The 22,522-nt window shown below is 53.9% G+C and overlaps 1 protein-coding gene across 4 annotated transcripts; it reads left to right on the forward strand.

The window, feature by feature from the left end:
* The first annotated feature begins 16,346 nt into the window (after window positions 1-16,346).
* On the forward strand, window positions 16,347-22,044 carry FXYD3 (FXYD domain containing ion transport regulator 3). 4 transcript variants are annotated; one of them, XM_079907274.1, is made up of 8 exons: window positions 16,347-16,473; window positions 19,008-19,071; window positions 20,409-20,441; window positions 20,549-20,572; window positions 21,119-21,193; window positions 21,274-21,310; window positions 21,642-21,679; window positions 21,829-22,044. In XM_079907274.1, the coding sequence occupies exons 2-8, from the start codon at window positions 19,032-19,034 to the stop codon at window positions 21,846-21,848; spliced, it is 267 nt and encodes an 88-aa protein (XP_079763400.1). In that variant the 5' UTR covers window positions 16,347-16,473; window positions 19,008-19,031; the 3' UTR covers window positions 21,849-22,044. The 4 variants fall into 4 exon arrangements, with proteins under 4 accessions (XP_079763400.1, XP_079763399.1, XP_079763398.1 ...); XM_079907273.1 differs by having other exon boundaries at window positions 16,366-16,473; window positions 18,877-19,071; XM_079907272.1 differs by lacking the exon at window positions 16,347-16,473 and adding an exon at window positions 17,783-17,801.
* The last annotated feature ends 478 nt before the right edge of the window (window positions 22,045-22,522 follow it).

The raw sequence follows: 22,522 nt of genomic DNA on the forward strand, positions 1-22,522 counted from the left end.
CCTGGGATGCAGTAGGTGCCTCTTCCCTTCTGACCAGGACCTCACCCTTCGGGCAGTTAGGATGTCCCCTTGCTCGGCTGACTGGAAACCCCTCACCCCCAGGGAGACCCCAAACCCTGCTCTCTGGGGTGGCGACCCAAACCTCAAACCAGAATCAGGGCTCCTCTCAGCCCCTGTCTAATCCCCCCTCCTACCTCTCCGTACTTGATCCTGAGTAGTCCTCATTGTTTATCATGTGCCATGATTTTTAAGTGGCCCGTGGATGGGATATTAATAGACCGCATGGAGGGAAAGCATTAACCAGGACCAACGGCGATTTCCGAAGTATCCCGAGGTCCATCCCTGCCCCCTCCCGCTCCGCCCCGCCCTGCAACCATCCTAGGTTTTTCTCCCTCTGATTGAGGGATCCAGGCTTTCAGGGTGGTGCCCCTCCCCCAGGTATGGTGTGTCCTGCCACCAGCTACTATGACTTCTGTGGGCCACCCCCTCCGCTCCCCGCGCTTGCCAGAGCACGGCGGGCTGCTTCTTCTGCCAGGGCTTTGCCCTGAAAGCGGGCATCTGCATGCCGCACACTCGCCGTGGCTGCTGCCCGCAGGGCTGCTACGTATCCTTCTGGGTGCTGGGGTGCTGCCCACGGCCACCTGTGACCAGAGGTGCGTGAGCCACAGGCCTGGACACCCACTCGAGTACCACCCTCATGCCTGCGGGCCCCACGAACTGTGCCACCGGCGCAGGGGTGTTCGGGGCTGCTGCCCCATGCGTTCCAGGACATTCTGGCTCTACGGAGACCCTCACCTGCACACACTCAGTGGGACTCGCCACCAGTGTTGAGGGCTTGGCCAGGAGACACTGACCAGAACGTGCTGGCACACCACACGCCCCCTCACCCTCTGAGTGGAGCCCTGGGGTGCCACGTGGGCCCAGCAGGTGGATGGGGACGTGGCAGGATGGCGGCTGTCACTGCTGATGGGACAATTTTGGGAGGTCCAGGTAGGCATCGGCCAACTCATAATGAACATGAATAAGAACAGGCTGAAAAAATGGCAGCCCAAGGGCATTCCCTTTGGAGACAGAGATACTGGGGTTCTGACGCCCTTAAAACTGCGCAGAGCGTCCCTGCCCCAGCCCTGCAATTCAGAGGTCCCGCTCCGGACACCTCTGACTGCATCCCTCCCCACGGGTGGCAGAGTCCAAGGCCCTTTGAAAAGTGCCCCCAGGATCCTGCTGTCCCTCTCAACCCCTTCTAGACCTTGCTCCAGAGAATGGACCAGGCAGCGGCAATGAGCACACGCCAAGGCCCCCCTGCAGCCCCCCTGCAGGGGAGGGTGGAACCAAACTGGGCTGAGGAGAGCAGGCTCGGTCGTATGAATACGCAGGACCTCTGCCAGGGCTGGAAGGTAGGAGGTGGGCCTGGGGCAGCCCGTCCTTGGGCACCATTTCCTGTCCAGGAACGCTGAGGAGTCACACCTGGCCTCTGGGCATTAGGAAGGTCCTGGTGTCAAGGCAGGAGGATAGAACGTATTTCCTTTAGCAGTTTGGCAGCTTGAAGACATATGAGATGTGGGCCTCCATTTATACTCTTGTTCTGGGCCCACAATTCAGGGACAAATGGACACCGGGCCCACCCGGTATTAGTCTAGGCTCTAGCCAGCAATGGGGTGAAGTGGTGAAGCGCGTGGTGCCGGACCTGGAGGCCTGGGTTTGAATCCCACTGTGCATTTGCTAGTGACCTTGGCTTTACATTTCTGTGGTTTGGTTGCCTCATCTGTAAAATGGGGGATCATGGTACTGTGAACACTTCTGTGGCCAGACGTGTGGGTTTTCCACTCCAGGCAGTTCTCTACAATTTAGTTCCATTCTGACCCTCTCTACCCAGGTCAGCATCAGACCCCACAGGCTAAAAGGTTCAATCTCCCAAGACCATCCCCACTTCGGATGCCAAGCCCAAGTAGTGGGTCCCCATGTTACCCACACTTCTGTCTGATTTGGCTACAAATCAGGGGTTCCCACGACCCTCTCCTCTGTTTCGATAATTTGCTATAATGACCTGCAGAACTCAGGGAAACACTTACATTTACTGGTTTATTATAAAGGTTCTTACAAAGGATACAGATGGAGAGGTGGAGAGGTACATAGGGTGGGGTCTGTGAAAGGGTCCCGAACATGGGAGCTTCCGTCCCCGTGGAATTGGGATGTGTCATCCTGCCAGCATGTGGTTGTGTTCACCAATCTGAAGCTTCCCAAACCCCATAGTTGAAGTTTTTTTTTTTTTTTTTTGCAGTACGCGGGCCTCTCACTGCTGTGGCCTCTCCTGTTGCGGAGCACAGGCTCCGGACGCACAGGCTCAACAGCCATGGCCCACGGGCCCAACCGCTCCGCAGCATGTGGGATCTTCCCGGACCGGGGCACGAACCCGTGTCCCCTGCATCGGCAGGTGGACTCTCAACCACTGAGCCACCAGGGAAGCCCTGAAGTATTTTTATGGAGGCTTCATCACATAGGCGTGATCAATCATTGACTCAATCCCTACCCCGCTCTCCTCTCCCCAGAGGAAGCGGGGGTGGGACAGAAAGTTCCAGGCTTCTAATCATAGCAACAAGCTTCTAATCTTGGCTTGATTTTTCGAGGGACCGGCCCCCATCCAGAAGCCCACCAAGCATTGCCTCATTAGAACAAAAGACACTCCTATCACCCAGGAAATTCCAAGGGATTTAGGAGCTCTGTGTACCAGGAACAAGGGTCAAGGACCAAATAGCAAAACAAAAGATGCTCCCTGCACCCCTATCGCTCAGGAAGTATAAGGGTTTTAGGAGCTGTGTGCCAGAAACTGGGGGCAGAGACAACATATATATTTCTTAATATGTCACAGGGGCCTACCTGTATGTGAAGATGAAAAGGTATAAATTGCCTAGGACAAGGCATTTAGTAAGGGCATAAAGTGTTTGATAAATAAATCAAACATATAACTGCAAAGGCAAACCAGCTTCCTGGCCGTGCTCCGCTCCCCACCACAGAGTAAAGATACAATCTTGAAAAATCTTAAGTCAGGTCACAAGGGTCCTATCTCAAAGCCTTCCCACGGCTCTGTCTTACTCGGAGTAAAACTGTGGCCCATGTGACCCCACAAAACTGGCCTCTGTGACCTCTCTGCCCTCATCTCCTCTAACTCGCCCCCTTCATCACTCTGCTCCAGCCATACCAACCTCTCTGCTTCTCCTCCAACAGCCAGGCAGGCTCCCGCCTCAGGGCCTTTGCACTGGCTCTTCCCTTGGCCTGAAACACTCTTCCTGGAGAGGCTCACATATAGCTGATGCACTCTCATTCTCTCAAATGTCACCTCCTCTGAGAAGCCCTCCCTGACCACCCCCATGAAAGGAGCCATCCCTCCCAGTCTCTCTCTATTATAATCTCCCATTTTCTTTCCTTCAAAGTAATGTATCAGTATCTTAAATCCTCTTTTCTTTTTTAAAAAAATATATTTATTTATTTTATTTTTGGATGCGTTGGGTTTCAGTTGCGGCATGCGGGATCTTTCATTGCGGCGCGTGGGCTCTTTGTGGTGGCGTGTGGGCTTCTCTCTGGTTGTGGTGCCTGGGCTCCAGAGTGCATGAGTTCAGTAGTTGCGTCACATGGGCTTTGTTGCCCCGAGGCATGTGGGATCTTAGTTTCCCGACCAGGGATCAAACCTTCGTTCCCTGCATTGGAAGGCAGATGCTTAACCACTGAACCACCAGGGAAGTCCTTCAATCATCTTTTCTATTGATCACTTCTTTGTTTCCTGTCTGTCTTCCTCTTGACAGAATAAGAGCTCTCCAAGGGCAGGGACTTAGTTTATTTTGTTGAAAACTAGACAAAACTCCCTGGGAGAAAGATAATAAACCAGTACATAAGTAAACTTCTAGTATGTCAGAAGGTAATACAGTTTGTTCTGTAGAAAAATTAAGCAGGAGAGGAGACAAGAGCATGCATTGGGGTGTTACGCTTTAAGACAGAGGGCAGGGAAGCATTGGGGCAGAGACCTGAAGGAGATGAGGGAGGGAGTCAGGTAGACACAGGAGGGAAGGGTAACCAGGCAAAGGGAACAGCCAGTGTAAAGGTCCAGAGGTTGGAATGGTGCCTGGTGTGTAGCTAGAGCAGGGTGAGCAAGGGGGTGAGTGAGAGGAGATGAGGACAGAGGAGAGAGAGAGGCTGGTTCTGTAGGGTGGCACAGGCCACAGGTGGGAGTTTAGATTTTATCTGAGTGTACTAGGCAGCCATGGGAGGGGTTGGGGCAAGGGAGGGACAGGATCTGATTTGTGATTTTAAAGGATTCAATGGATGCCGCATGGAGAGCGGATCACGGGGCGGGGGGCAGGAGCAGGGGGTCCCCAGAGGGACTGGTATCTGGGCAGGTCTGCCTGACACAGCCTGGGTGCCTGTGTTCCAGGTGAACGGGTCCCGACCCTGGCTGGGGGCACTCTCCGGGCATTCTCCACGTACTCCACCATCACAGTCAGGCGGCCCCTGGCCTCTCTGTGGCCTTTCACGTGCTCTCTGGGTGACAGCGCCTGAGAACTACACTGGCAACCTCTGTGGCCTGGCTGGGGACTTTCACACGGATACTCAGGGTGGCTTCCGTGGCTCCAACAGCACGTGGCTCTCTGATGCCCACGGCTCAGCCACAGGCCTGCCACCCTCTGTTCCCGCAAGACACAGACCTGACAAGGCAGCCCTATTCCAGGCCTTCTGCAGATGGCTGGGGCCCGAACAGGCCCTATAGGGCCTGCAGTAAGGACACGGAGCCTCGGATCCACTTGGAGAACTGCCACAGGGGCATCGCGGGAGACTTTGTGTGCCGTTCTGGGGAGCTATGGCCAGGAATGCCAGCCACGAGGCCTCCCCGTGCAGCCCTGGAGGCACCTGATGGCCTGTGATGAGTGGGTGTTGCCAGGGGACGGTCCTTCTCAGCCTGTTCTCACCAGCTGGCCCAATACCACCTCCAGGAAATCCTCCTAGGTCAGTGCCACCCAAGTAAAGTCACTGCACACCCTGCTGGATAACTGCCCCCGTGAGGACTCTCCCTCTTTAAAATGCTTCATTAAAAATGATAGCTGGGGGACTTCCCCGGCGGTCCAGTGGTTAAGACTCCACGTTCCCAATGCAGGGGGCATGGGTTTGATCCCTGGTCGGGGAACTAAGATCCCGCAAGCGGTGCAGCACAGCCAACGATAACAACAAAAAAATGACAGCCGACGCTGAGTGACATCGCATCAGCCAGGATAGTCTAGGTTCCGCGGCAGTAACCAACCAACCCGACATTTCCATTCCCAACCATGACCAAGGGTTAGTCTCTCTCTTACAAATTCCACAGTATTGTCCAGGACATGATTCAAATTCATTTCCAGCCCGTGACGCCACGCCGGTAACACGTGCACCCCCTGCTCTTCGATCCTCACCTCGGAAGTCACAGCACGTTGGCCAGAACTCGTCGTGGTCCCACTCACCTGCCAGGGCGGAGCTGGGACGGGGAAGCACGTGGGCATTCAGTGGCCATAAGCGGCGCTACCGTATGCATTAGCTCATTCGGTCCCCATAACAGCCTGCCGAGGGAAGGGCTGTTATTACCTCTGTTTTATGGATGAGGAAACTGAGGCACAGGGAGGTTCCATAACTTGGGCAAGGTCACTCAGAGAGTCAGCAAGATGCAGCGGCTTTGATTCCAGCTGCCCTTAGGAGGAAGCGCACGCCTCTGGCTGAGCACCTGAGCCCTCACGTGGACTGACCTGCCCACTCTTCTGACCCCTGTCTGCTGCCCTTCACCTCTCTTTACATTTCCTGATGTGTGTCTACACCCCCCAGGTGGTTTCTTGCTGCTTCCTCAGGGCTCAGAAACCCAAACGCCAGTGGAGCCCGGCAGGCAAATGTCTGATGCAGATGTAATAATGAGGGGAGACTGCTGCATAGCACAGGGAACTCTACTCAGTGCTCTGTGGTGACCTAAATGGGAAGAAAATCCAAAAAAGAGGGGATATAGGTATACATATCGCTGATTCGCTTCTCTATACAGCAGAAACTAACACAACCCTGTAAAGCAACTATACCCCAATTAAAAACACATCATGACGGAGGCCAGGCAAATGTGGGAGTATGTCCTTCCTACGGGGTTGGCGCTGCTCTCCCCAGATGATTCTTGCTAAGTGGGACTCCAGGCTCAGTGGAACCCAATAGCCTTCAAATCCCAGCTCTGACACTCAGTAGTTGTATGACCTTGGGCAAGTCACTTAACCCCTCTTGGCCTCAGTTTCCTTATCTATGAAACGGGGTGATGAAAGTCCCTGTCTCCTGGGGTTGCTGTGAGGTGTAAACAAGATGCTATATGAAAAGCAAGCTCCTGGTATCTGCTCAATTATGGGTAGTTCTTTTCATCAGTGAGATGATAATGACGTTGCGTGGTTTGTGGCTAACTCAGTTTTCTTCAGTGAATTCAGGAAGAAGATATTAATAAGTATAAAATATAATACCCTGAGGAAGCATAGAGCAGAGCCCGGTGTAGAGTAATTGTTCAGGAAATGTTATCTCAGACCATCCTCATCACTGTCATCATCTCCAGCATCACATCACCATGATCACCCCCATCATCATCATTACCACCACCATCCTCCTCTCCATCGCCATGATCACCAGCATCACCATCACTCTCACGTTACCTCCTGATGATACCCCCACCTTCCCCCTGCTCTTATGACCTGCCCTTGGCCCCCTCAACCCTCCCTCTGCTCCCTCGGTCCTCTTCCGGTTGGATACTTTCCAGAAGAGCAATGCTTGGCTCGTTATTAACTCTCATCTGTCTTCCTCCAGAGCCGGTGTGCCCTCCCCACAGCCACTACAAGCTCTGCGGCTCCTCGTGTCCCAGCTCCTGCGCTGAGCCCACCCTGCCCGACATCTGCCCAGCAGGAGGGCTGCCGGGGTGACACAGGCTTTGTGCTCAGCGGCACTGACTGCGTGCTGGGCAGATGTGCCGCCCCCCCCCCCCCCCGCCCCCGTCCAGCGTGGCTTCTCCATGGGGGGCAGGTACCACCTGGGGAGCAGTGAGAGCGGTACTGACACTGCGCATCTTCCACCAACGCCGTGCACCGCTCCCCCTCCTCCTGCGGGTCTGGGCAGGAGTGTGGGACCCTGAGGGGCATTTTGGGGTGCCGCCCGCCCTCCCCAGGCACCTGCCAGGCCTCTGGGCACTCACACCTTCAACGGGAGGACCGCTGAGTTCCCAGTCATTTGTGCTTCCATCTTTGCAAAGTCTTGTGGCTTCTCCAGCTTGTTGTACTTTTCCAAGGTGGAGGCTGGGAGGGGGGACAGGTCCATTTCAAAGCCGTCTCTCCAAGCGAATGGGACCCAGGTTTGTTCACAGAGAGACAGAGAGCATTGATCTGGCCAAGGTAAGCACTCGTTGACCCCTGGAGATGCCTGAGCTGACTGAAGCTAAAAGAAATGATTTGGCTGAAACAAAGTAAAAATCATGTGACACATCCTAGTGAAAGTGTAGTAATTCTGGGTCCACGGAATTTTTCTGTATACCGGCTTGGTTGTTCTTGTTTACAAATAACAGGAAACCTTATTAAAACTAACTCAAGTCAAAATTTTAGAGTGTATAACTGAAAATTCCAGAAGGACAGCTGGCATGACTTGATCAGGGAGCAGACTGTATCTATCAGCATTTCCCTTGGTTTGTGGTCCTCCATGGTGTCAGCTTTGCCCTCAGGCAGGCTTTTCTGGTGGTGGCAAAATGACCTCCCCTTCCAGGCCTCCAATGTGCTTTCTCCGCTGTCCGAAGCAAAACCCAAATCTTTTCTTCCCTCAACTACTAAACCAAAATGCCTGTGTTTCACTTTGATTGGACCCCACTGAGCCAATCGCTGTGGCCCAGGGATTCTCTTAAGCCTATCTGGTCCTAGGCTCAGGAGCTGTTACATAGGAGAGACCCCTCCAACCCTCACAGCTGCTCATTGTAGGGAGAAGGATACAATGGGAGCCCACTCCAGTGGGATCGTATTCCCAAGCCAGTATTTCTTGTTGCAACAATCTTCAAGGAATGTAAATGCCCTGGAAAACATCCCTTCTGAGACCTGAGACTTTTGTCTGAAACCCACAGGGGTGGATGTGTTTTCCACGCCTGAGGGCCCCTCCTACAGGAGTTCCATTGTTGGCTGTTGGAAAACACACAGCTGTGCCCCTCCCACCCCACCCCCCTTCCAGGAAGGGAACCAGCTTTCAGAATTAGTCATGCTGTCAGCATCCCACACAACAGCCCCATTGAATCCAAAGGGCAGCCCTACAGGGTGGGTATTATTCTTATCCCCATTGTATAAATGGGGAAACTGAGGCCCAGGGAAGAAGACTTGGCAGCCCGAGGTCCCACAGTGAGAAAGAGGTGGAGCTAGGATTTGAACCTAGGATTTCTGCCTCTGAGATCCTTCCCAGTCCGCTTGTGGGTTTGGGTGCCCCCAAAGTGTGACCCACTTAAGGAAAGGGGAGGGGGGTAACTGATTCTTCTGTTATGGGGCCTGGGACGTAGTAACTCGCAAGAATGGTTTCATTCATTCACACAACACATATTTCCTGAGCACCTACTATGTGCCAGACTTTGTGCTGGGGACACAGAGGACTGTGGTCCATTGAACAGCCAAGGAAGGTCCCTCCCTCCCAAAGCTGACATTACAGGACATGGGAGGGAGAATAAATATAACCAATAAGCATAGGATTACACAGCATGTCAGGAGGTGATATATGCCAGCGCTACAGAGAAAAGTAGAGAACAGGGTGGGGCGAGGTGGTTCCAGACTGAAGATGTGGTTTTTTGTTTTTTTTTAAATTTAATTTGTTTTATTCTTAGCCGCATTGGGTCTTTGCTGCTGCACGCAGGCTTCTCGCTAGTTGCGGCGAGCGGGGGCCATCCCCCCTCCGTTGCCGTGTGTGGGCTTCTCACTGCGGTGGCCTCTCCTGTTGCAGAGCATGGGCTCTAGGCACACAGGCTCAGTAGTTGCAGCTCACGGGCTTAGTTGCTCTGCAGCACGCGGTATCCTCCCAGACCAGGACTTGAACCCGTGTCCCCTGCATTGGCAGGCGGATTCCCAACCACTGCGCCACCAGGGAAGCCCCTGAAGATGTGGTTTTAAATCAAGTAGCCAAGGAAAGCCTCATCAAGAAGGTGCTATTTGAGCAAAGCCCTGAAAAAAGAAGATGAGGGAGGGACCCATGTGACATCTGTGAGAAGAGTGAACTCGGTAGAGGGAACGGCAAGTGCAAAGGTCCTGGGGCTGGAAAGGCACCTAGTGGGTTGGAGGAATAGCAGGGGGGCCAGTGTGTCTACAGCTGAGTAAGTGAGTGAGTGAGGGGTTGATGGGGAGGAGAAGTGATGGGTGACCAGGTAGGGGAGTGATTTACAGGTTGCCGGTCATGGTGAGGACCTTGGCTTTTACCAGGAGTGAGATGCAGCCAGAGGAGGGCCCTGATCTGACTCAGGGGTTCACAGGCTCCCTCTGGCTGTGTGTGGGAAGCTGACTGTAAGGGGTGGGATGGGAGCAGAGAGACCAGGGAGGAGGCTGTGTGATGGTCCAGGAGGGAGAGGATGGAGGCTGGGCCAGGGTGGGGGCAGCGGCAGGGGAGGAGTGGTTGGTTCTGGCAATATTCTCTGGTATTTCATTCCCTCTTCTGACCAGCTGTCTGTTCTTGGGACCCACAAAATTATGCGGGGCCCTTGATCCTACACACTCACAGGGTGTGGAGCCAGACAACCTGCCTTGGAATCCCAACTTTAACCCTTAAATAACTGTGTGTCTTGTGGGGAGGTGACTGAGCTCCTCTGTGCCACCGTTTCCTCCACTGGGAGAACAATGCCTGCCTAGCCAGTGGTAAGTCCCACAGCCCCACATGCCGCAGGACTGTTAGTTGACAATAGAGAGAGGCAGTTAGTAATAGCAGGTCATGACTCAGGGATGTACAGGGGTGTGCAGTTGGCTCTCAGCAATGCTTTCTTGGATGCCAAGGTGCAGGGGGAAGGGAGCTGGGAGACTGAGATGTCAGGGGCCCTGGCTGCCTGAGGGCTGCCTGGTCAGTGCCTCTGCACGGCAGCGGCTGCCAGCCCAGCTCTTAGAACTGCAGACTCATCTCCCTGCCTCTGCAGCCAAGCAGGAGCCTGCCAGCCCTAGCATCAGCCTCAGAGCCTCAGGGTGCCCCCACCAGGCCAGGGCTAGGCAGCCAGGCGTGGGTAAGGCACCCACGGCTAGCGGGAGGGGCAGAGTGGGTACCGAGGGGTCAGGGACTGATCCGAGAGAAGGAAAAGGAAGACGGTGTGTGTGTGTGGAGGAACACAGGCTTTTATCTAAAAGGGAAAAAAATGAATGTATATATTTATTTATAAATAATATTTAATTATTGTATAGTATAAACATAAATACATGAGATCCAAAGTTCAATTAAATTCTGTTTATTTAACATTTAGGTTACCCAATTCTGAATTTATTTTTCCTCTGTTGTTTTTGATCTTGTGTTTTATTATTTTTGTGTAAATGTTAATTTAAAAAATGTTATTGATTCGCCCCAACTTTTATTTTGATTTTTTTTTTAACTACAGAAAAGTTACATAAACAGTACGTTGAACCCAAATACCCTTCACAGAGATTCACCGATTCTTAATAGTTTGCCTCATTTGCTTTACCTCTCTATGTCTCTACCTATATTCATAATTTTTTCTGAGTTCTTGCATCTCAGAAGTGTTCTCCTGCCCCTTCTATGTGCAGGGATTTTACAAGGCTTGGTCTTTTCTGATGCTAGTTGCCAAAGACTTTCAGGAGGGAGTCTCAAAATATCACCAGGTTTTTCTGTAATCATGCCTTTTCCCCTGACCTCGGGCAGACTCGGGATGACAGTCCTGGGGATTTTTCCTGCCTGAACCGCGCCATGATACATCCCCCAGGGATGAGTCCCTCAGGATGTGTGTGTCCAGGGTCTGTGCTGTAATGGTGGCCACATAGGCAGAGGGTGGGTCTCGGATGGGAGGTGACAGGAGCAGGCCTGGGGCCAGAGCAACTGTGGGTCTCCCTCTGCCTCCCTCCCTCCCTTGAAGCTTCCTATCAGGGGAAGATGGGGCCTGGGTCACCCCGGGGAGACAGACCTGCCTCTCCAACAACTAATGCCAAGGGGGAATGTGGCCCAGTTAGGCCAGATCTTCCACGAGAAGCTGAACATGCAGCTTGTTATGTTGAAATATCCCGAGTTTAAATGTTGGCAACTGTGAATTTTTGCAACACTCTCTGAACTCAAGCAAACATATACAATCGTTGGGTTGGCCCGGGGGCCGCCAGTTTGAGATCCTTGTCTCAGGGACTGAGACAGGCTGGGAGGAGGCTACAGGGCTCCCCATCCTACCCCCAAATCCTCTCTCTTGCTTCCCTATAATTCCAACTCACACTCAGGACTCCTAGCCATCAGCCCAAGCCCCCATCCCCAGTGATGAGGAAACTGGTCCAGGACTGTCAGCAAATGTGGTCCCCCTTGCCCACCTGCCCCCATTAGCAGCTCTGCCCTCACCACCCCCACCTCACTCCAGCAAGGCCTCTGTGATGGTGAGCGGGGGCATAAGAGCTCCTTTCTCTTATTATTTAAGAAATACTTCAGGAGCACCATTACATTACTGCCAGGTGTTGTTCTCTATATAATTCAGATGAAAATTTGGGGGAGGACCTGACATGATAATCAAAAAAGCAAAGAGGAGTTTCCTGGAATATGCTTTGAAGATAGATAAGTCAGTACTGACATGTGGGAGAAGAATCCCAGACAGAGGGAACAGCTGTTGCAAAGGCCCTGAGGCAGAAACATGCCTGGAGGGGAGGAGGGGTAGCGGGGGGTGGGGGGGGTGGGGGGGTGGGGGGTGTGGGGGGTGTGGGTGGGGAATGGTGGTACCTGAACCTCCCCCCTGCCCCACCCCTAGCTTTCCTAGTCCCTAAGATGGAGACTCACACAGGTGGCCATAGGGCCAGATCCAACCTTGGACACATTCATCTGGTCCACAAAGTGTTAGGGAAATTAAAAGTCAGTTACCAACATTTAAAAATCAGGAGATTTCATCATAGAAATCAACCTTTCCAGCTTCTCTTGGTGGGTGATGACATTGAGCGGCACAGAGTGCAGATCTCAAGGGTCCTGTTAACCTTAAGTTGCCTCGTGTGGCACCTCATGTGGCACCTGGAAGCCAGGCAGACAGCGACATGCCCACAGCCACACCTCCAAAGTGTCAAGACAGGACCTGCCAGCTCCCTCTTTTTTCCCACAGGTGCTGAATTCTGAGGCCACAGGGAGCGGCCCCACAGAGCCGCAGGCGGCCTCATTTGTCTGCCCACGGGTATCTCTGTCCCCGTCTTGCCCAGGAAGCAGGAGCTTGGAGCGTCAACTGTGATCACACCTTCCCAGCCCCCCAGCCCAGCCTCTCAGCCTCTACCTGGGAAGGTGAGGCCCCAGCCCCACCAGGACCCCTCTCATGGGTCGGGGTGCTTCCAGCTCCCACACCCCAGGCTGCCCCATTTAGGGCCTATGAATTTGCCAGAATCCCGAAGAAATGCAGCCTTAAGAGAAGAGCAATAAAATGACTGAGTCCTGACTAGCAAAAGCCCGATTAATAAAACTTTGAACTGGTGACTACAAAACACCCCACAGCCTTGATTTTGTACTTGAATTCGGCGTTCCTGAAAACTTGGTGATGTTCAGAAACCATCTGTAGGTTTGGTTTTTCTCATTTCGCAAGAATTCCCAGGATACTGAGAAATCACAGCTAATCTCTGCTTCAGCAAATGATTTCGGGCTTCCCGGGTGGCGCAGTGATTAAGAATCCGCCTGCCAGTGCAGGGAACACGGGTTCGAGCCCTAGTCCGGGAAGATCCCACATGCTGCGGAGCAGCTAAGGCCGTGCGCCACAACTACTGAGGCTGTGTTCTAGAGTCCGCAAGCACAACTACTGAGCCCGTGAGCCACAACTACTGAAGCCTGCGCGCCTAGAGCCCGTGCTCTGCCACAAGAGAAGCCACCATAATGAGAAGCCTGTGCCCCGCAACGAAAAGTAGCCCCCGCTTGCTGCAACTAGAGAAAGCCTGCGTGCAGCAACAAAGACTCAATGTAGCCATAAATAAATAAATAAATTAATTAATTAAAAAAAACCCAAAACAAAAAACAGACAAAAAACTCCAAATGATTTCAAAAGCAAAATGAAGGGAAAATATTCCAAATGGCTTTATTATCTATATAACATGATAATATAATATTAACACATATATTTGTATATAAACATAAACACACAACACATATACATATATAAATAAGCGGACACATGTTGAATATGACTGAAGTCAAGCGGGCCTAGAAAACTCATCCCAAAAGAGATTCAACCCCCAATAGGATGCAAGCGGCTGCATGCACTCCATTCCCTGCAGACCTTCCCCAGGGTCTCAGTGTTCACACCTGTCCCCATCCACGCGGGAGTCTCAAGTCCTGCCCTAAGCCCCAGCCCCTGCCCAACACCCACTTGGATGGGGCACATTCTGTTCCACCCTGGGTTAGGTATAGGCTTATAAACCTCCAAACGCAAGACCATATGATTAAAACTTCAGGGAATGAAGTTTGCAGAAGGCTCTAATTGGTGGTCCCCCCCAGGCTGAAACCAGCCCTTAGATTTGTTTCGTTTGACCTGCATAATTTTTTAAAACTCTGAGCCTTTTTTTGTTTTTTGGTCGCACCACGCGGCTTATGGGATCTTAGTTCCCAGCCAGGTATTGAACCTCGGCCACAGCAGTAAAAGTGCCGAGTCCTAAACACTGGACCGCCAGGGTATTATTCCCTGAGCCAACTTTTAATATTGGGAACTCTACATAAAGGTTCAGGTTCCTGACATCTTTTGAAAGTATAGAAGCAATTGGCTAGAACTGTGTAGAGGTTATCCTTGAAATTCTTTTAATTAAACTTTTTTTCAAAGTAGTACACTTGCAGGATTTAAAATTCAGAAGGTAGAAAAAGGTGCATGAGCTTAAGTGAGTCTCCCTTCCCAGCCATCTCCCAGCCTCTCGGTCTTCCTCTTCAGAAGCAGCCATGGGTACCAATCTCCAAAGATATTTCATTCATTTATAAGTATATGAATATACATTATTTTTCCCCTTACAAATGGTAGCATGTGTCTCTACATCTTCCTTTTTTTCCCATAGCAAGATGTCTGGGAGGTACTTCTGTATCTGTCCACATGAGCTTGAGCCAGTGATTTTTGTGGCTGCCCTTTATTCATTTAAATTTATTTTATTTTATTTTTATTTTTGGCTGCACTGGGTCTTCGTTGCTGTGCACGGGCTTTCTCTAGTTGCAGAGAGCCGGGCCTCCTTTTCGTTGCGGTGCGTGGGCTTCTTATTGTGGTGGCTTCTCTTGTTGCAGAGCACAGGCTCTAGGTGCACGGGCTTCAGTAGTTGTGGCATGTGGGCTCAGTAGTTGTGGCTCGCGGGCTCTAGAGCTGAGGCTCAGTAGTTGTGGCGTATGGGCTTAGTTGCTCGGCGGCATGTGAGATCTTCCTGGACCAGGGCTCGAACCCGAGTCCCCTGCATTGGCAGGCGGATTCTTAACCACTGTGCCACCAGGGAAGTCCCGGTGGCTGCCCTATAGACAGGACAATAGCTCTGTTTGCCCAGCTGCCACCGTACCTTATAGTCTCATGCCTGGCCTGCACTCATTCATGATTCTTGCCTGGCCCCATTGACATCTGAGAGTGCAGACTCCGGCACAGGTGAGGGATGGAGCATCCCTCCTAGCCACCCAGCACTCGCCCCTTCTCTGTCTCGGACGCACGCAGTTCCTGGACTTCCCAGCAGAGGGAGACACCACCCCACCCCCAAGACCACCAGAAGGGTCTTCAAAGGAACATTGCAATCTTGAAATGTCTGGGCAAGAGATGTTATCTGACCGGACACAAAGACCCCCTTAGCTGGACTGGGATCTGCCCCCACCATGCCTCCCCTTCTCTGTTTCTATCTCCCTCTGAACCTCCTGCTTTGTCTGAGCCCCACCCTGACTGAACCCCACTCTTTGCAGGGACTGGCCCCTCCTTGGTGGGAGTTGTAGGGAGACCCTGTCCTAGTCTAGGGCCTGGGATTGAGAAATTGCCCAAGGGGCCCACATAAAGAAAGCGTGTAGCTGGGCGGGCGTTCCTTGCCCCACCCTTCCCCCTCCCCGCTGAGAAGTGGGGAGGGGTCCTTTCTCCCTGCCCCCAGCAGAGCCTTGACCTCAAAACCCCCTCTCCTTGTCCAGCACTCCACACTCCCCATGGTACCCTCTCCCTGGCCTGGCTCCTGCACCCTCCTCCCCACCCCCGCAATGGTGTTGGGGGTCGCCTGGAGTCCAGCTGGTGGCCAGTGCAGAGCCACCCTAGGAAGGCCCTGCCCCTCCCCGTGACCCCAATCCTCCGCCAGCCACTCAAAGGCGCCTTGTTCTCCATCCAGCCCCCAGACAAAAGTCCCTCTGTCTAAAAAGGCGGAATTGGGGGGAGGGGGCACCCCAACGGGGAACAAGTGGGGACCTGCACAGACCCCAGCTGGAAGGAATGCCATGAGGAGGAGGGACAAGAGAGGGAGGAGGGAGGGGAAGGGAGCCTTGCACAGTGCAATGCCCTTATCCGGGGTGAGAGGCAGCCCCCGTCCCAACACCCACTGCGGAGACATCTGGCTCCCAGCACCCTTGGGAAGAACCCAGGCTGGGAAGGTCTGCCTGGTGCTGGGAGCCAGATCCCAGCCTCCCTAGGCCATGATGGGCACGATGGGGGAGAGGTCATGGTCTACGGCCCAACAGCTCACCGCCCCCTCACACACCCCCTCCCCCCACCCCGTGTATCCCGTCCCCACCTCATGACCTTGGTCCTATCAGCATCTTCTGCTGACCCTCAAACTGTGTCAACGGCAGCAAGTAGCCCGGAGGAGGACTTTAGATCTCCCGCAATGGCCACCCATCCCCCCTCCAAGGACAACACACAATCTAAGTAAAAGAGATTAGGTTATTACAAACAAAGCATGGCCTTCCCCCCACCGCCCCGCCAGGCAGAAGCTCTGCCGTTAAAGACCTGAGCCCCTCCTCCTTCCAGGTCCTTTTCTGAGGGGCAGGTGGCTGGAGAAAGCCACCTCTCTGGATGTGAGGGGCAGAGTTCCAGCCCTCATCGTATTCTCCTTCTGCCTCGCCTAAGGCTGCTGTGACCCTAGAGACCCCAGGGAGCTCCCTGCCACTAGTGGTTGGGGGTTGGAACTGTCTCTTTAAGAGCAGGTGTGAGGTGAGAGAGCCCCTGAGCTTTAGGGAGTCAGACTAGTTCTCTACCTGCCCAGGTTTGCTTAGGGCGTGGAGGCTGCGGATAAAGGCAGGACCCAGGCTAAGCAGCCCCGCTCTCTCCCGGAACCTGAACCTCCGCGCAGCCTGGGGAGCACGCAGGTGAGGGGCTGGGGCCCCCTCCCTCCAACCCCTTCTTGGCTTTGCCCCTCCCTCCACCGCTCTCTGCTAAAGACCCCTAGAACCTTCCCCCTTCAAGGTCCTTTGCTGGGGGAGCAGATTAGAGCAAGCCCCCCTCCCCATCATTCACCACACAGGAGGCCAGGTGAGCCAGCTGGGGCGAGGGTAAGGCCCACAGATGGGACTGGGGTGTCTGTTAGACTGGTGGGTCTGGGTAGGTCGGGGGTTCTGAGTAGCACAGAAGTATCTGGATCGGGAGGATCAGACTGGCTGGATGGGTAGATGACTGGGTGGGCTCAGGGTGTCCGCATATTGGGAATGTGTGGGTCCTGGAGACCTCTAGGGGAAGGGGCTGGTGGCTTCCCGGGGAAGCTGTAACATGGGGAGGTGGCGCGGAGACTTCAGGGACACGAGGGAGTCATTTTGCTCAGGCCTGAAGGGCCTGGCCACCATCATGGAGAAACAGAACGATAGTAGGGGGTGGACGGCGGAAAGTCCTCACACCAGCACTGGGATCTCTGGGGCCAGGAAAGAGCAGAGAGGGGTGGGCGCAGCCTCCGTCTGCAGGCTGCCTTTCTCTCCAAGGCTTCACACCGACTGCAGTCGGTTCTGGAGCTGCCCTGGGGCCTCTTCCAATAACAGCCCGAACAGGGCAGGAGAGGGCAGATGCCCGGATGCCAGCTCCCAGCAGCCCACACCATGGGACAGTAGGGTGGAAATGTCGTGCAGGGGCTGGGGTACGGCTGAGACCACCCATCAGTGCCCCTTGTGCTGGGGATGCTGGGAGGTGCCTGGGGAGGGGCTGTATGGGGGTGAATGGAGCCCTCACCGGCCAGGGAGGCTTGGAGGCTCCCATGGAAAGAGGCTTAAGCGCTGAGACTCTGAGTCCCGGGTGACAGTATAGAGCGTTAAGCTGAATTCGCAGGGTTGACAGGGTTGCGACAGCAACGTGCGCTAATCATAGTGCCAACTTCATCAAGCTGTGAAGATTACATGTATGAACCAGCGCAAAGAGCTGAGAACAGTGTCTGGTGTGGGGTCAACATTCAACCAGCACCTGCTCTTATTACTAGTATTAGTGTGATCGTGGGGTGACAAAGCCTACGTGTTCGCTTTAGACTACAGGTGGTCCTTCTGCAGACCTGTGCTGGGAGCCACTAGGCTGTCCCGCTCACATACACATTCCAACTCTCCCCGCACCACCCCAAATTTGAAGGGGGGCGGTCTTAAACGCCTTAGTAATGTTCCCCAAAGCTACAGGCCCTTTTCCTGCCTGAATGCTCAAAGAAATGAATGCTCAAATTAAAACTGTGAGTCTGGTATATGGGATGAACTGGGAAGCTAAGAAGGTTCTCAGGAAAGAAATTCAGGGAGGGGGTTACATAGAGGCCAGAGAGAGAGAGACACACGGGACGTGCTCTCCAGCTGCCGACAAGGAGACAGAGCAGGCAATGTCAATGGGCTTTTTACCAGGCTTAGGGAGGGTATGTGTTTTGCCGTCTGTGAAATGGGGCGTATAACCAATGGCCTCCGGGATTCTTGGGGGATTACATGAGTGAAAACCCAGCAAGGTCATTTGGCGGTGCCCAGCACAGGGTGGATCTAAGTGTTAGCTCTTGCTATCAAGATTGGGACAACGTATGCTGTGGCAGTGGGGCAGGGGCGGGAGAGGGGACAGGGGGACGCACAGGGGGACTGATAACGGACCAAGAAGGGGGCGGCGGAGTGTTCTTTGTGCTGCACAGGCCTACCTGGGGAAAGAGGAATTGTCTGCTGCCAGAGGAGCTTGGTAGGGGTAGAGGCAGGACCGAGGACTGGGGTGGGATGGGCAGGGGTGGGGCAGAAGCAGGACGGTGGGGTGCGCTGGGGCTGCCCTCTCCCTCCCCCTCCCCGTCCTCCATCCTCTCTGAGTTCTCTCCTCCCCACATCCTGCCCAGAGCAACAAGAGGAGCCAGCTCAGTCCCCAGCCCTGGCCCAGCCCAAGGTCTGCGAAGTCTGGGCAGGGCGGGCAGGCTCCGAGCTGTCTATGGGAGACACTCCCAGGAACAAGGCCTCCTGCCACCTGGCTCCCAACACCCCATTTCCCAAAACACCCCAAGGCCCTGAGAGAGTCCTGAGTTAGGAACAGCCTCCGCAGAACCAGGTCTGGTTTAAATCCCGCTTCCTGGCAAGGTGACCTTGAGCACCCACTTTCACCTCTGGAGCCTCAGTTTCCACATCTGTAAGATGGGGATAACAGCTGGCGGCACCTTCCTCATTTGGTTGCCAGGGCAATTCACTTAAAGCCTCAAGTCCACGTCCAGTGAGTTATTATTGCTGCTCCCCCGTAGGCCTTCGTTCTCACCCAGCCCCCACTGCACTTTCCGGCTCCTTCTTATCTCTCAGCCCAGCGGAGTTTCAAGGCCAGGCTTTCTGCCCTGGGGTGAGCTGTGTACCCTGGATAAGGAGCACAGCAGCAGGGGATTGGGAACCACAGGCATCCCGGTGGCCCTGCTAAAGCTGGACCTCCCCCCTAGATCCCTCCAGGCCAGCTCTCCGACATGCAAGAGGTGGCCCTGAGCCTGCTCGTCCTCCTGGCAGGTGAGTGCCCGTTCCTGGACTGCCTTTCCCCTGACCCCCTCAGCTGGGTGGTGACCACGCTTGTGTGTGGCTCTCTCGTGCTTTCTGCCTGCGCTGTGGGGTGGTGAGTCTCAGGACAGCATCTCCTGGAAGGTGGGAAGTACCACACTGGTGATTTCAAGGAACACATAAAGGAGGACCTCTTACAGCAGAGGCTCACACAGCTCGTCATGCGTGGTCTTGATGTCTCCTTGGTGACATCAAGAAGGCTCAGCTCTGGGCTACTCTGTCTTTAACACTTCTTAACACTTGATTACGAGAGGTAAGGGTTTCAAGGTTATGTGGCAAGTTACCAAAGCCCCTTGTGCCTCAGTTTCCCCATATGGACAATAGTAGCACCTACTTATAGAGTCACTGTGAGGATTAAACGAGTTACTATTTGCAGAGCAGTTAGAAGAGTGCCTGGGACAGAGTAAGCACCATGTGTTTGTGCTTTAAATATAATTTAAAAATATGAACCTCCCTTTAACAAAGAAAGAACAGAGCTTAGGCCCAGAGCTAAGGCAGCCCACTGCTTCTAGCCAGAATTCAAACCTAGTCCTTTGCTTTCATTGTACCTGTTTTTTTTTTTTTTTTGCGGTACGCGGGCCTCTCACTGTTGTGGCCTCTCCCATTGCGGAGCACAGGCTCCGGACGCGCAGGCTTGGCGGCCATGGCTCACGGGCTCAGCCGCTCCGCGGCATGTGGGATCTTCCCAGACCGGGGCACGAACCCGTGTCCCCTGCATCGGCAGGCGGACTCTCAACCACTGCGCCACCAGGGAAGCCCTCGTTGTATCTGTTTTTATCAGTTACATTGGGCAAGACTGCCATTCCATTCAGGGTAGTGATGTAAAGTTGCCTTTTTAAATAAAGCATATTAAGTTTATAATTAGTAAGTCACTGTAAGGGGGGTGGTGAGGGATGGGTGGGATGTGGACGTGGCAGAACCAGGAGATGAGGGCTGAGAACGCCTGGGAGCTGAAGCCACCTGTCATCTTGACAAGACCATCGCTCGTTTCTGCAGGGGGTGTGGATTAGCCAGGTGTCTGGAAACATCAGGCCAAAGGCTGGCTAGGTGGCCCAAAGCCACCCAGGTGAAAACCTATTGCAGGTGTGGGGCTGAGTCGGGGGAAACCCTCATTTCCGAGGTGGAACGTGCAGAGGAGCTAGTTTGGGGTTGGACCCCTGTGCCCGTGGGAGGTGGGGAACTGTCCATCAGGGGACCCTACGCTGAGGCCTGGAGCTCCAACGGCCCTGGCCCCAGCTTTGCCGAGGCCAGCACCCCCATCTCTCTCCTACCCCGCTTCTCCCCGCCAGGCCTGCCTGCCTTGGATGCCAACGACCCGGAAGGTGAGTCAGACCGACTCTTCTACCAGTCCCGCCCCCAAAGTCTCCCCCAGGACCCCTGCAACCCCACTCTTATCCTGGATTCATGTCCTATTTTTCTTTCCTTGCAGATAAAAACAGTCCTTTCTACTACGGTGAGAGCCTGTGCCCCTCCCTTTGCAGCCCCACTCACCCCTCAGACCGATTTCGTGCCAACGGTCCCACACAGGGTTGAGTGAGGGTCTGATGGGGGTGACCCAGGGGTGAGGATTGGGGCATTGAACCGTAAACACAGGGGATTAAGGCAACCAGGCATGCCAGCCTGGTCCTTAAAACCACCCCCACGTTTTCTTCCACGTTGCCCCATGCTCCCTCCCTCCCCTCCTCAGGCCTCTGCTCAAATGTGCCCCTTCAGCTGGGTCTCCCCTGGCCACTCTCCCTAAAAGAGCTGTCTTCTGACTCTCCGTCCCCTGGCCCTGCTTATATGTCTTCAGACCGCTTCTCTCTACCTAACTCCACGTTAGATCTCTGTCGCTTGCTGTGTAGAGACTGGAAAGTGAGTGCGGGGGCTGGAGGGCTGTCTGTTCTCTCCACTGCTGTATCCCACATCAGGGGTGCTTAATGCATATCGTCAAGCGGTTGGGGGCTTGGATGAGGAGGGCACGGGCTGGCACCGAGGGCCCCCTCTGGGTTTCTCCTAGACTGGTTCAGCCTCCGTGTCGGCGGGCTCATCTTCGCAGCGGTCCTGTGCGCCATTGGCATCATCGTCCTCATGAGTGAGTGGAGCAGCTGGCGGGGGAGGGGGCAGCGCAGGGCAGTGGGTGTCCTCCCCTGACGTTCCCCTTTCTCCTAACAGGTGGGAAATGCAAATGCAAGTTCAGCCGGAAGCCCCGGTAAGATGGGCTCCAGGCAGTGTGCCTGCCTCGTACTGGACAGACACCTTTCAGGGGGAAAGAGCTAAATTTCGCAAAAAAAAAAAAAAAAAAGGCCGGGTTTCTGGGTCTTGCCCTGGAGAATTCCTGTTACTGAGATCTTCCAGGTTTATTCTTCAGAGCCATGAATCCTCAGAGGGCCTCCAATCATGAAATGCTTTGGTCCCTGGGATGGTACAACTTTGTGGGAAAATAGCTAGGCAGATAGGTCGGGGCAAGCTGAGAATCCTCTAGCCTTGAGGGAGCGGATGAACGGGGGTGAACAGAGATCTCATCACTTTTCTTTCCCTAGTCACTATCCAGGCGATGCCCCACCTCTCATCACTTCAGGTAAGACAGAGACAGAATGGAGCTGACTGGGACATAGGGCATGAGGTGTGTGTGTGTGTGTGCGCGTGTGCGTGTGTGTGTGTGTGTGTGCACCCTGGCGAGATATAACCTGATCCACTCTCACAAGCTGACCCTGTCACCTCTCCCAGGCTCTGAGCATAACTGTTGAGGATGGATCAGCGGAAAGAGCACCGAGGGCCACTCTTTCCCCAAGTCCTGGCTCTGCACAGGATCCTAAACTCCAGGATGGAATTCTCAGACCACCTGGCCAGGGCTCCATCTCATCTCTCACTGGAGGGGGTCTTTGTTCAATTTTCACTCTTAAATGATCTTGCCTCATGCCCAAGCAGCCTCGAAACTCCCTATGTGCGCGTTGGGGTTTTGGGGGGCCAGGAGAAGGTGGATGTGCATGGGGGCCAGCATGGAAGCTGGCAGCTGAATCTCTCCACTGGGACAAGCCCACAGGCCTGCTTCCTCATGGCCTGGTGGACGGCATGGGGCCTGACCTCTGCCTCCGTGGCCATGGGAGCCACATCTGCCATTTAAAATGCTCTAGTAGCCACATGGGGGACATTCTGAGAGTGAAAGGGAGCTCTAGCCAGATGGAATGCTGGGACACTCAGGTGGACAGTGGGACCTTCCCAGGAAAACTAGGATGTGGGATCATCCTGTCACAACAGGAGTAGCCAGATAGCTTATGATTATAATAGTGACCCTCCGACTCGCCTCAGACCCCATTTTAGTATAAAAGACCCTTCCTAACACTCAAATGTTCCTGTAAGACCTTTAAATGATTCCCCATGATACTCCTAATAATATATAATGACCACACGGTGTGAGAAC

Source organism: Stenella coeruleoalba, assembly GCF_951394435.1.
Source record: "Stenella coeruleoalba genome assembly, chromosome: 20".
NCBI lineage: Eukaryota > Metazoa > Chordata > Mammalia > Artiodactyla > Delphinidae > Stenella > Stenella coeruleoalba.

Excerpts from the sequence above, each read along its gene's own strand:
- FXYD3 (XM_079907274.1), top strand. The coding sequence starts at position 19,032 with ATGCAAGAGGTGGCCCTGAGCCTGCTCGTCCTCCTGGCAG. Across the intron at positions 20,442-20,548 it reads GGATGCCAACGACCCGGAAG|ATAAAAACAGTCCTTTCTAC; the intron begins GTGAGTCAGACC and ends CTTTCCTTGCAG. Across the intron at positions 21,680-21,828 it reads CCCACCTCTCATCACTTCAG|GCTCTGAGCATAACTGTTGA; the intron begins GTAAGACAGAGA and ends CACCTCTCCCAG.